The sequence below is a fragment of the Tribolium madens genome, unplaced genomic scaffold (assembly GCF_015345945.1).
Source record: "Tribolium madens isolate multiple individuals breed KSU strain unplaced genomic scaffold, Tmad_KSU_1.1 Scaffold_91;HRSCAF=231;Tcas5.2_LG7, whole genome shotgun sequence".
Classification (NCBI taxonomy): Eukaryota; Metazoa; Arthropoda; class Insecta; order Coleoptera; family Tenebrionidae; genus Tribolium; species Tribolium madens.
This window is the reverse complement of record NW_025401063.1, coordinates 18,048,866-18,061,687: the sequence shown is the minus strand read 5'-3', so window position 1 is coordinate 18,061,687 and position 12,822 is coordinate 18,048,866. Positions and strand designations below refer to the sequence as shown.

Sequence of the window (12,822 nt, the reverse complement as noted above, 5' to 3'; positions counted from 1 at the left end):
CCAATGTTGTCTCTTTCGCTGTAATTTCTGGAAAGGTACATAGTAGATCATCAGCATTCGACATTTTGCGCAACTAACTGCACTAGCCATCTACTAGTTTGTTAAATAAACAAACACATTCGAAAATCATAACACAAATTTCGATACTGATGTTATGATTTTATTGCAAGGCGTCCTGATTATTTTGTTAATTTACTCGCTAATTATTGTGTTGTTTTTCACTCTCGATCTGAATACGTTTGCGAATAAAATAGTATTTGTTATTTGGAGTAAAAGGGAGTTTGTGTAGCTCAGCTGAATTATTTGTCTACCACTACCACTTTTACTCCTAATAACATAATATACTATTGATTTTCTAAAACCTTAAGTTTTAGGTACTTACCTACTTACTTAATTGAACTTTGCTGAAGTAAACATTACCATATTTCTTCGTAATTTTTTGCCAATGTATCTGGTGGTGGCAGTTTTTAAGATACTTCTGATATAAACTGTTAATTTACTTAAAAAATTTAACACTATAGTGCGAGTCTAGCGAAGTCTATAAATAATAACGCTTTCAACTCTGCTACTACAATTTCAAATTTTTACATAGTTTGCTTAATCATTACAACTTTGTTCTTTAAATTTAAACCCAAGAAGTGATTCGTGGCTAAATGGTATCATCCGCCAACAAAAGACTATTACTATAAGTACTATAGTAGCCAATCTCCTATTTCAACTTCGTCGTAAAATTAACTTGCCTATATGAAAAATTACTAATATTTGAACTCTATTTGTAAATTTTACAATCTCAACCCAATTATACAGGGTATTCCACGAGTGATAATGAGCCTAACGGAATTGAAAATACAACCCACAACACATTTGCAAAGTTAACTTGGATATTTTAGATATCGCATTGTTTAAAAAACCATTTATGAATCCACGATAGCTTTACTTCCAATAATTTTATTTGTCACAACTGATATTAAATTTAGCAAAAAGTCAAAATGCATTCGAACTTCGAACGATGAGAAGTCAGATCTGATTCTCATTTATGGCGAATTTGAGAAAAATGCTTCTGCCGTTGAGCCTTTGTAAAGACTACAGAGAAAAATGTCATATAAGGTAAGATACCAGGAACATAGAAAAAATGTTAAAAAAATTTTATCTATAAAAATTTCGAAGTTATGAGAGTTTAAATTTTGCACTTGACTCTATTTATTTTTGTTGGAAAAATAATTTTCCAAGTTTTTATCTATACACTATTAAAGAGGAAACAAGGAAGCTGTATCCTAAATTGTAACTCTGTTTAATTTATTTGTGGCTTTTATTGGCAAAATTTTTGTCCCTTTACTAAATAATTGTAAAAGAACATATACAAGATCATCAGCATCATTAAATAGATATAAAAAAATGTCAAATGTCAAAAAATAAATGTCTAAATTTTTTGACAGATAGAATTTTTTAAACATTTTTTTCATGTTCCTGGTATCTTACCTTACTTGAAAATTTTCTCTGCGGCGCGAGTTCTAGCGCACCCTGTATAAAGTCTTTAGGTATCCGTAGTAAAGACAATGCTTCCTGAATAGAAAAGCTCCAAAAAGGCCTGAATCATTAAAGTGTTTTCCAATTATAAATAGACCAATAACCTTAAAATAAAAAAAATACTTTGTATTTTCATTGTCGGTTGGATTTACGACCTCCCAAGCAAGTCAGTCATAATTCAGAATAATTTTCAAAATTGAGATGTAAAACAAACGTGTTTTAATCTTGTAAATAGTTATTAGAAGTGATCTTCTATGTACAGGATGTCCCACGAGTAATAATGAGCCTGAAAATTTTTTTGAATCAACCAACATTACATTTTATAGATAACGTGGATATACGGATACCTAAAGTATGTAAAAAAAGTATGTAGTTCTCCGTACGTGGATATTAAAATATTTCGTTTTAATTAGTTAAACATAGTAATCGTATTTTTTTATTTTTTATTTTTGACAAATTTCTATCAGTCAAAATGACTTTACTCCAGTTTTAGGAAGTCCGGCTATTTGAATATCACGCTGGATAGAAACGTGCAGTCTGCATAAATTCTTATAAATTAGAATCTTGTTGGTCTTTTCGGCAACATTTCAGTAATTCTCACGAATTTCTCCAAGGTTTGACATTTTATAAATTAAAGTACAGTTTGGTCACTATGTTTAATTTATTAAAACTAAATATTTTAATATCCACGTTATCTTTGAAATGTAATGTTGTTTGCTTCAAAAAAAATTTCAGGATCATTATTACTCGTGGGACACCCTGTATAAATCAGTATACGAGAAAATAGAAATTAATATTTTGGAGGAGCTTCATTTCAGTTTTATTACTTTACAAAAAAATATAATATTCAATTACTTATTATTATTTTCAGCGAATAGAAGTGGCGGTTTTAGCCTGAAAGTAAGAATTGGACAGTTGGTACTTAGCTTGATATTTTTTAACCAGTATAGCATTCCAGATTCAAGATCACTTTGCATTTGTATAGACAACCATTTCTACATACTGGCTAAGTTACTCTACGTTATGACATCACAGCTTTAATTTCAGTAATCGGCTTAGTTAATTCTATTCTTCGTTTAGAATTTTTATTTTTTGTAATGATAATTTTTTTATTTGTATTTTATAGGAGGGGTTTTTGGGAAAATAAAACTAATTGTGCCTTATTCTACACATATTATATTATCAAAACAAATAATAAATCAAAAAATTAAGGAGAAGTACCCCAATATTTTCTAGAAATATCGGAACAACGTCAGATAGAATATGGCACCTCTTTCTTCTTACATTTAAATTACAATATAACGGCAGTTATTGTCTTGAATTTGTGACTAAAACTCATAAAATCGCAAAATTTCACGAGTTTTATCATAATAATCTATGAATAAGTTACACAACAACATACTTGCAATAAAATTCATTATAAACTATATCTAACAATTTCGATTTATATTTATAACTTAGGTAACTAAAAATTTAATATAATTTTAAAACGTAACATATTTTTGTAACTAGCTTTAAGTTAGATTTGAACCGATTTGATGGTCATTCAAATAAAAATTGGTCCCTAAACTTGAATAGAAAAAAACGCATCCCAACAAACGTCGAACATTCATTTTTCGTAGTTGGAAACTCCCAACTACCAACATTTAAATATATTCCTCAACAACAAATTACTGACAGTTATGGTCTCTAAACGACATTTACTATTATGACATGATATGTACACTGAAGGTATCAAGTGCCGAAAGGTGTCGCTGCAACGTCTAAAGCCCCAAATTAGGAATTACTGTACAATTATTGTCACAAACGCTTAATATCTTCCTAATTTTGACGCACATTTAGCTACCATAAATTAAAACAAAAAGGGAGTATGGAGTGTTGAGTGAGAATCTAATTGTGCACGTCCTTAGACATTTCTACTAATTCTTGTGGGTCGGCGTTCAGCCTATCCATTTCAGTGATTTTATCCAGTTCGCCCACGCTGAGGATGTCCACCAAGCGGGCGCCTATGCAGTCGCACATCACGTTGATGGTGGTGCGGAATCGATCCCTAAAACAATTATTGTTGACACCAAAAAATCGCAACTAATATATACTATACAGGGTGTTCCATTGTTACAAATTTAACCAGGTGATAGAATATTCAATTTTAAGATAAAAGTTTCCCATAAACATATTCGAAGAATTTTATACAGGGTGTTCCGTCTAAACCCCACATTAGAAGTATTGGGAGTTCGAATAATCGTATTTATTTGAAAATGGGTACATAGCCATAAACCATTAAGTCCTCTTAAATGAAAATATTTTCAAGATGGAGGCATCTCCGCTTATACCGGAAGTCGGTCTCAACTTTCTTATTTTAAATGGAAAGGTATATTTTTTACTGCGTTTTCGGATTAATCGGATTATTTTAAGGGAGTTTTCATCAGCTTTCCCTATACCTAAATTTAGCAGTTTTTGAAATATTTGGAGTTTTTCAAAAAATTTTGGATCTGCACCTTCCAATTTAAAAATTGGTAACTCTGCCATTTTTGAAGATTTTGAATTCGTTTTTTTGGCGTTTGAAAGAGAAAGCTTAGATCCTTTTTCTGGTCTTTTCAAATTAAAAAAAAATAACATATCCCAAAATTTTAAGGTTACTTTTGTAATAATTCAAATACTCATAATTAAATTTTTTCAAATGGAATACCCCATTTTTTATTTTACTAAATAGAAGAGAATTTAATTGTGCATTGATCTGTATTAACATTCCCTATACCTAAATTTAATAATTTTCAAGTTATGGTCTTTTTGTTGAGACTACAGAAAATTTATTACTAGCCACTCCCGTTTTCACATAGTTTGCTATGGAAATCAAAAATGTCAAATTTTTTTCTAAACAAACGTCAACAATAAATTACTATTTGACAAATAGTGCCAAAATATGGAGAATCAAAGTTATGCAAACTTAATTATTATTGATAGGTTCTACCATGCGATCATCATTTAAAGCTGACAAGTGAGAAAAATTTATTTTTGTTTAATGAACGACATCATAATTTCGTTACACTCTCTATAAATACAAAATAAATTAATTAAATCTAAGTTTGAGTATTTTGACTCTTCATATTTTGGCACTATTTGTCACTGTCGACGTTTATTGAGAAACAATTTTGACATTTTTGATTTCCATAGCAAACTATACGAAAACGGATGTGGCTAGTAATAGATTTTCGGCAGTCTTAACAAAAAGTCACCATAACTTGAAAATTATTAAATTTAGGTATAGGGAAAGTTAGTACAGATCGATGCAGAATTAAATTCTCTTCCATTTAGTAAAATAAAAATTGGGGTATTTCTTTTGGAAAATTTGAGTTATGGGTGTTGAATTATTATAAAAGTAACCTTAAAATTGTAGGGTTTGTTAATTATTTTTCAAAATTTGAAAACACCGGAAGAAAGATCTAAACTTTCTCTTTCAAACGCCAAGAAAACGAATTCAGAATTTTAAAAACCAGTAGAGCTACCGATTTTTAAAGTGGAAGGTATAGATCCAAATTTTTTTGAAAAACTTCAAATATTTCAAAAACGGCTAAATTTAGGTATAGGGAAAACTGATGAAAACTCCCTTAAAATAATCCGATTAATCCGAAAACGCAGTAAAAAATATACCTTTCCATTTAAAATAAGAAAGTTGAGACCGACTTCCGGTATAACCGGAAGTGCCGTCATTTTGAAAATATTTTTATTTAGGAAGACTTAATGGATTATGGCTATGTATCAATTTTTAAATAAATATGATTATTCGAACCCCCAATACTTTTAATGTGGAGTTTAGACGGAACATACTGTATAAGGGAGCTACATCCCCTGAAAGGGGTGCATCTTTTAATGGAGTTTTTCCAATATTTCAGAAACCATCGTGGATAAAATTACAAAATTTGGTACAACTGATAACCTTTATACACCCAAACAAATTCAAAGATAAAATGTCGAAATTTTTACACAAAAGCGTCCTAAACTGGGGGGTTTAGAGTAAAAACTCCCCTAACTATTTTGGCGATTGGTTTTTGCTACTTTCAGCCACAAAATTCTAAATTTCATAGTTTTTCACAAAAAAGAGGTCTCTTGAGTTTTTTCGATAAAACTTACCGTTTTTGAGTTACAATTTGTCTTACAGACCATAAAGAGGATAAAAATTAAAAATCAAATTTGTATCACCGTTTAAGAAACCCGTGATTAAAAATTTCGACAACTGATCTTTAAATTCGTTCAGGTGTTTAAAAGTAATCAGCTGTACCAACTCTTGTAATTTTATCTATTCTGCAGTGGGAAAATCCCATTAAAAACGCATCTCTTGCAGAGTGTGTAGCTCGCTTACGTAACATTTTTTGATACATGTTCATAGGAAACTTTTGTCTTAAAATTGAATATTCTATCACCTGTTTAAGTTTGTAACCATAAAAACGGAACACTCTGTATACCCCACAATTTACCAACTTAAAAAAAAACTCAGCTACCGATTTGAGTTGGAAACAGAATTTAAAGTGTCATTCTGTTACTGTTACAACCGGAAGTTACTCTAGTTGTACCATTCACAAATAAAATTTAGTATTACCGACTCAAACAATCATTTTTAACCATGCGGAACTGCATAGAAATTTTATATGCATTTTGTGAAATTTTAGTTGCAAATGTTTAAACACGAAATTATACAGGATGATTCATTTCAGCTCCGGTCTTCTGTAGCTCAGTTATTACTTAAGTGGCAATTTTGATATTTTGTAGACTTTATTTATATTCTGGAGGGCATTTCAGGAAAATATTTTTGGTTATACAGGGTAGCCCAAAAATAAGTTACAATACAAATTTATGTTTTTTTTAATGAAACACCATATATTTCTTGGCATTTTTGAATGCAGCTTTTAATTTCAATGTGCTAAACTTCTGTTAGTCGTTTTTGCTTAGTTTTTGAATTAAGTTGTTTTTTTTTGGCGAAAATATCCTCTTTTTAAAAATTTATTACATAAAAAGTTGAGACAAAAGTTGAGACAAAAAATTTACCACTATAAAGAGGTACGAGCTTTAAGACTATAGTAAAATCGTTTTCCTAAGACCTACTAAAAATTTTAATACTTTTAATCACTTATCTAACGATGCGGTATTGTTAAGAGTAAACCAGAGGGTAAACAAATCATAAATTAGTGGAACACACCCGGACCCAGAAACCAAGGAAACAGGTCAGTTTTTAACAGGGCCGTACTACTTACTTTCTTTTTGTCTAAAATACTTGAAATATATTTTAATAGTTTTTGATGTAGTTGTTATTAAAGTCAAGTATTTTAAGAAATTAAAAAAAACAGGTGGTTATTAACAAGCTATTATTAAATAAAACAGATTTTTTTAATAATAGCTTGGTAAAACTCTACCACTACTTTGGTTTTAAATACGGTCCTGTTTTATTCTAGTGGGTGCAGCAACACTTGCAAAGGAACGTGACATTTATGGAGGGTTACAAATTCAAGCCATTGTTTGGTTAATCCCTTATAATGTATGATAAAATTTTTAATAGGTCTTAGTAAAACGATTTTTGTGTATAATATTTTTTTAATGTTTTGCAGTCGAAAAGTTAAAAAAATGTCAAAGCTTCTTAAAAGTTAAATAACTTAAAAAATTTAAATTGAACACCCTATTTTTAGTCTTTGCAACTAAGAGATTATTAAATGATCTTTCCAAAAACATTTTAACTGTCTACAATTAATAACTTAAAAGATATTTGACTATAAACATTAAGAAAATAATAATCATTATTTTAATAGCCAACAAGTGCACATTTGCACTAGAGATGGAAAAAATATCACTCAATAATCACTTTTATGTTACACTGAATCCATTCTTTTTATTTTTACAATAAAACAATTCGGATTTCAATACAGGGTGTTTACAGACTTGAGAGTACAGAAATACTGGTTACCGAGAAAAAAATCACGCAATTGTTATTATTAAGAATGCTATTAACCTCCAAAATATTGGTACACGGTTTGAGGGTCACTGGAATTATTTCCTTGTTCAGATAAAATTGTATTGTTGCTACAATTAACATTTAAAATTAAATATCTTTTAATTTATCAATTCTAGACATCAAAAGTTTATTTTTTAGATAGTATGGTATCATTCTATGAGATGTAAAAATAAAAAGAAGGGTGTTCCATTTAAATTTTTTAAGTTATTTACTTTTAACAAACTTCGTAATTTTTTTAACTTTTCGACTGCAATACATTAAAAAAATGTTTTAGTCTTAAAGTTCGTACTTTCCTCTTTACAGTGGTATTTTTTTTCCAGCTGTCTTAACTTTTTGTGTAATAGATTTTTATAAAGAGGATGTCTTTGGCTAAAGAAACAACTTGATTCAAAAACTAAAATAATCCACTAATAGAAGTTTAGCTTAAAAACATTGAAATTAAAAGCTACATTCAAAAGTGCTTAGAAACATATGGTGTTTTATTAAAAAAACATAAGTTTTGGGCCACCCTGTAAAATTAAAAATATTTTCCTAAAATGCCCTCTAGAATATAAATAAAGTCTACAACATATAAAAATTCCCACTTAAATAATAACTGAGCTACAGAAGACCGGAGCTGAGATGAATCACTCTGTATTTTTGCTTTCAATTTTTTTATGTTTTTGGCAAACGGTTCCGAAACGTTGCCTAAAATAAAATGTTTCATTTCGTTTTAAACGAAACAAGTTCTTGACGTTTAAATGCGAAAATTGTTTCAGAAACTCTGCTTTAAAATCTGTATGTTGGTAAATAATTGTTTGTATCGGAAAATCCGGTTTGAAATCTCTCAAACAAAGCCATTCCGCTCGCCGGCAATACTCACAAGAGCCAATCGACCGCCAGGATGTTAATTACTTCCTCGGCGGGTAATCCTACCGTATCGAGGACCATCACCATAGTGACGAGGCCAGCTTGTGGGATCCCCGCCGCTCCAATACTCGCCGCCGTTGCCGTCACACTGCAACCTCCCTCATGAGCAAAACCCACCTCACAATCGCCTACAATTACCAAACGGCCACCGTTTTCCCAAACGTCATTTCCACGTTCTTCAGCTGCGCTATGAAGATGGCGGCCACGGCCTCGTACAGCGCCGTGCCGTCCATGTTGATAGTGGCGCCCACGGGGATGACGAAACGCGTGATGCGGGGGTCGAGCCCCATCTTGTCCAAGGTCTGGATGGTGATGGGCATCGTAGCCGAGCTGGAAGCGGTGCCGAAGGCCGTGGCCAGGACTTGGCTAAGTTGCCCGATGATCTTGAACGGGAGTCTGCGCACGGCTATGAAGTAGATTATGGAGATGGTGCCAAAGCCGTGCAGCACCAGCCCCAGGATAACTGTGGCGAAGTAGAAACTGAGTCGGTGTAACTGGTCGAGGAAGCTGTCCGTCTCGACCATTTTGCTGGCCACGAGGAAGAACACACCCAAGGGGGAGATCCTGCAAAGCGAGAGTTAGCCTGAGGCTCTCGAGACGTCCAATATTTAGTCTCCCCTTCACTTGAAAGCTGATATTTGATCTGGACAAACAAACAGCACTCACCATATCACCCAACTAGTTATGTTCATCATGGCCTCGCTAAGAGTTTGGAAAAAATCACAGAGGATTTTCCCACTGTCCCCCATCTGACCCAAACTGATCCCCAGGACGATACTGAAAACCACCAGACCCAAAACGTTGGTTGTATTCTCGTAATTCTCCTTGAATGGCCAATGGACCAAATCCGCCGAAGTGACATTGTCTGTTTGTTAAATCGCAAAATTATAGTTTACTTAGAGACAAACGCAGTCGCATTACCTGCGTTTCCGCTAAAATTCTTAGGCTGGATGAGGAGCGTTTGTGACTGAAAAACAATCAAACTAAAATCATTGTGGCTGTTTTTTCCTGAAACGAATTTTGAAATCATCGTGAAATCCTGCTGTGAGCGTCGAGCAGGTCGTCACGGCAACCGTTCGATCTTTCGAATGCAATCCAGGATTTATTTCAACTTATTTTTGACCAATCGATACTCAATTAAGGTTGAATTTGAAAAAAACGCAAGACTCACCTGTTGGACGCACGCTTGGATCAGATTAGGAGGGAACAGATTTCTGAAACGAGGAAATAAAGTTAGAATCGATTGAAGATTTTTGTTAGGTTTAGTTGTACTCCGGACGGATACACCGTGACATGAGATCATTAGCATCCATATCAAAATTTCCTGCCGCAATAAGCCATGTCCTGCTACATTTCGCTACAGGCGCTTGCTGGATGCAGTCGATTTAATCAAATTTGCATTTTTCTTTGTATTTTGAACGATAATGAAGTAATAAAAAACTGGAATTATTTTTGCACCGCTTCACGTTTGTATTTCAACGAAAAGCGAAATTTTAATACAAGTCGAATCACAAAATAATCCAAGTTTAACAAAATGTAAAAAAAAATCTAAAAATAAATATGAAAACAAATGAATGAATAACTTTTTTAAATTTTGTTATAACATTAGAGTAAAATGATTTTAAGACAGTTAAAGGCCATCAAAAAAAGTTTGTTTTGTACATTTTTTCTTATCGCAAAACTAAGTCATCTATTAATAAATTATTACTAAGAAAAATTTGATATAGTCTAAAGTTACGACATTTTGATCTTGAACTTTATTTGACATAATTATAAGTAAAGATTACTTAACAAGAAACTACTAATATTATTTAATTCATATAGGGTGTCAGTTTTAAACGTTGCAATCGGCAATATCTCTAGAACTGAAAATTTATTGAGAATCGTTCAAAACCGTTTTGGTGGTTCCACCAATCAAAATGATATGGTAAAGTGACGCACCTCCACCCACCCTTTAAGCCACAGCCACCCCAAGTTGAAAATTTTAAATGGTACTACTTGTGATACATTGTCGGAAAGCTAATAACAAGCGCTTTTCAAAAATGTCATACAACAGCCTATTTGGTAAAGCCGTTTCCCAATTATTCAAAAACGAAGACTTTAAATTTTAATTTTTTTATTATAGGTATACAAGGGTGGGTGGGTGTAGGTGCGTAACTTACATTGTCATTTTTGACTCCCCCTAGAAACCACCGAAACGGTTTTGAGTGATTCTCAATAACTTTTTCAGTTCTAGAGATATGTATAGGTATCTCTATGAATTGCAACTTTTAAAATTGACACACTGTATATTAACAAAGTCTAAAATACATTAAATTATGTTGTTTTAAAATAACGAAAAAACATGTTTAATGTAGTTGTTTTATTTTTTTGTCTCTACATACCTATACCGTGCGATCAAAAAATAATAAATTAGAGTAGGCGGTGATTAAAGTCCTTCAGATGGCAATCCTGATTTTTGACATCAAATGTCAGCGGAAACTTTGACAAGTTTGCGTTTTATTCATTTTGAGCGAAATAATGTTTACTTTAAAGCAGAAAATTTTTATTATGGCAAGTTATTACAAAAATGCTGTACAAGACGAAAACGGTGAATGGTCATTTTCACTTTCAGTTTGTGTGAAAAATTTCCAACCCAGATTCCCAGCCAATGTATTGCTAATTTACTCTAATTTATTTTTTTTTGATCGCACGGTACTATTAAATTTTCAAATTTTACGTCTCATTATTTTATTAGTACATTATTAGCTTTGGAGACTTTAATTATTTGTTAACAACAAGACTAAAAATTGATGGAATTTTTAAAGTTTTATCTATTTATACAGGATGATTCAAAAGTGTCAGACCAACTCTCGAATGGTAATAGCTAAGGATACAAATGAATTCAGATTTTTGTTTCAAACTTTTTTTTTGAAAAAAAAAACAGAACTGTTAATTTTCATATTATCATGTAGGCATTTCAGTTTTTTTGTCTTCGATGTCGTTAGATTATTTATTGTTCAATTTGCTAGTTTGTTAAATGTTTTTTACACCATAAGACATAAATTAGTGATTTGTTTCAACAGGTGTCTGTTCAGTCTTAAGACCTGGCGTTTCCGCTAACTAAATTAAAAAATTGTTATAACAAGATTTTAGAGGTCTACAATGACCTAAAGCTCCGTTTTGCGGCGTGTCTTGAGTTCGCAAAATAGTCATTTTAGTAAGTGAATGATAATTTTGAAAATAAACATGCTGAATTATTGATAAATTTATTTAAAAGTACTTTTAAGATAAAAATTGTCGTCGCATCTATGTATGTTGATTTTTATCGGTTTACATTTGTGTTTTATTTGATGTTTTTACCTTGTATTTTTTTTTCTAAATTATAGTACTTCTATTTTTTACAAAAATATTCTAGGTCAGTAACGCTTTATACTTAGGCCCTTAATATTTCTTAAGAAACAGACAAAAATAAGACGCACATGTATGTAATATTTGTTTAACTAAATTTCTGAGAAATTTGGCTTGTGACTTTGAAATTTAATTGGTAACATTGAATAAATCTACAGACAATCAACAATTTTTGTAATGATTGTGATAATACGTTGTTTTGGATGACATTTATACCAGCGGTTTCTCCTCGAACATTGGCTATAAAAACGTGTGAATCTCAGAATCTGCTAGCCAATGATGCCAAATTAAGAAGATTTCATATTTGTGGCTCATTTGATAACAACAATCACTTTTTTCCATATTATTCAATGTTGCCAACTTAATTTCATATTCACAGTCTATTTTAATCAGAAATTTAAACGTTTGGAATCACACTAACTTGATATCTAACCTTACTAGAAGAAAAACTGTAGGTATTAATTTATTTGTCTCATTACACTTTTTTTTATACCAGCTGATCAAAACTGCGTAACAGAATCAGTTTTCAAAAAAATTTGGCTTACCTAAGTTTATTTTGGTACTTATTATTTACCGTAAATTTTAAATAATTTATGACTAACTTAAAGGAGTAATAAACCTGCGAAATAAAGAACCCAAAGGATAAATATTTATAACTGAAGCAAAATTGCCACCCATTGGTGAATTTTAAAAATAATGGGAAATTGAATCCGGGGTCCTCCACCGTCAACACTGATTGTAGGCAGATTTAATAACAAATGGTTTTCATTGTAATATTTTCTGTAGAAGAATTCTACTATTCTACAGTAATTCATATACAGGGTTGATTATGAAAAAGGCCATTATTTTTAAAGATATGACAATACTTCTTAAAACAAAGTTGCACAGTTTATTGTCACCTATTGTTTGGGATTGATGCTGCTTCCTGTTTCACCGGAACTGACATCAGTTTCAATTTTTTTAATGGAATACCCTGTATATTTTATTATTATTAT

General features: G+C 31.6%; 1 protein-coding gene across 1 annotated transcript in view; it reads right to left on the bottom strand.

Annotated features, from left to right (window-relative positions):
• Nucleotides 1-2,685: 2,685 nt before the first annotated feature.
• The window catches only part of LOC123010400 (excitatory amino acid transporter 3), a 22,476-nt gene continuing 12,339 nt past the window's right edge, over nucleotides 2,686-12,822 (bottom strand). The window contains exons 3-8 of the mRNA XM_044407264.1: nucleotides 9,609-9,651; nucleotides 9,359-9,404; nucleotides 9,104-9,302; nucleotides 8,576-9,001; nucleotides 8,391-8,525; nucleotides 2,686-3,577 (exon numbers count right to left, since the gene is read on the bottom strand). Coding sequence (XP_044263199.1) covers nucleotides 3,418-3,577; nucleotides 8,391-8,525; nucleotides 8,576-9,001; nucleotides 9,104-9,302; nucleotides 9,359-9,404; nucleotides 9,609-9,651 — 1,009 coding nt within the window. The 3' untranslated portion in view covers nucleotides 2,686-3,417. The remainder of the gene's footprint in view (nucleotides 3,578-8,390; nucleotides 8,526-8,575; nucleotides 9,002-9,103; nucleotides 9,303-9,358; nucleotides 9,405-9,608; nucleotides 9,652-12,822) is intronic.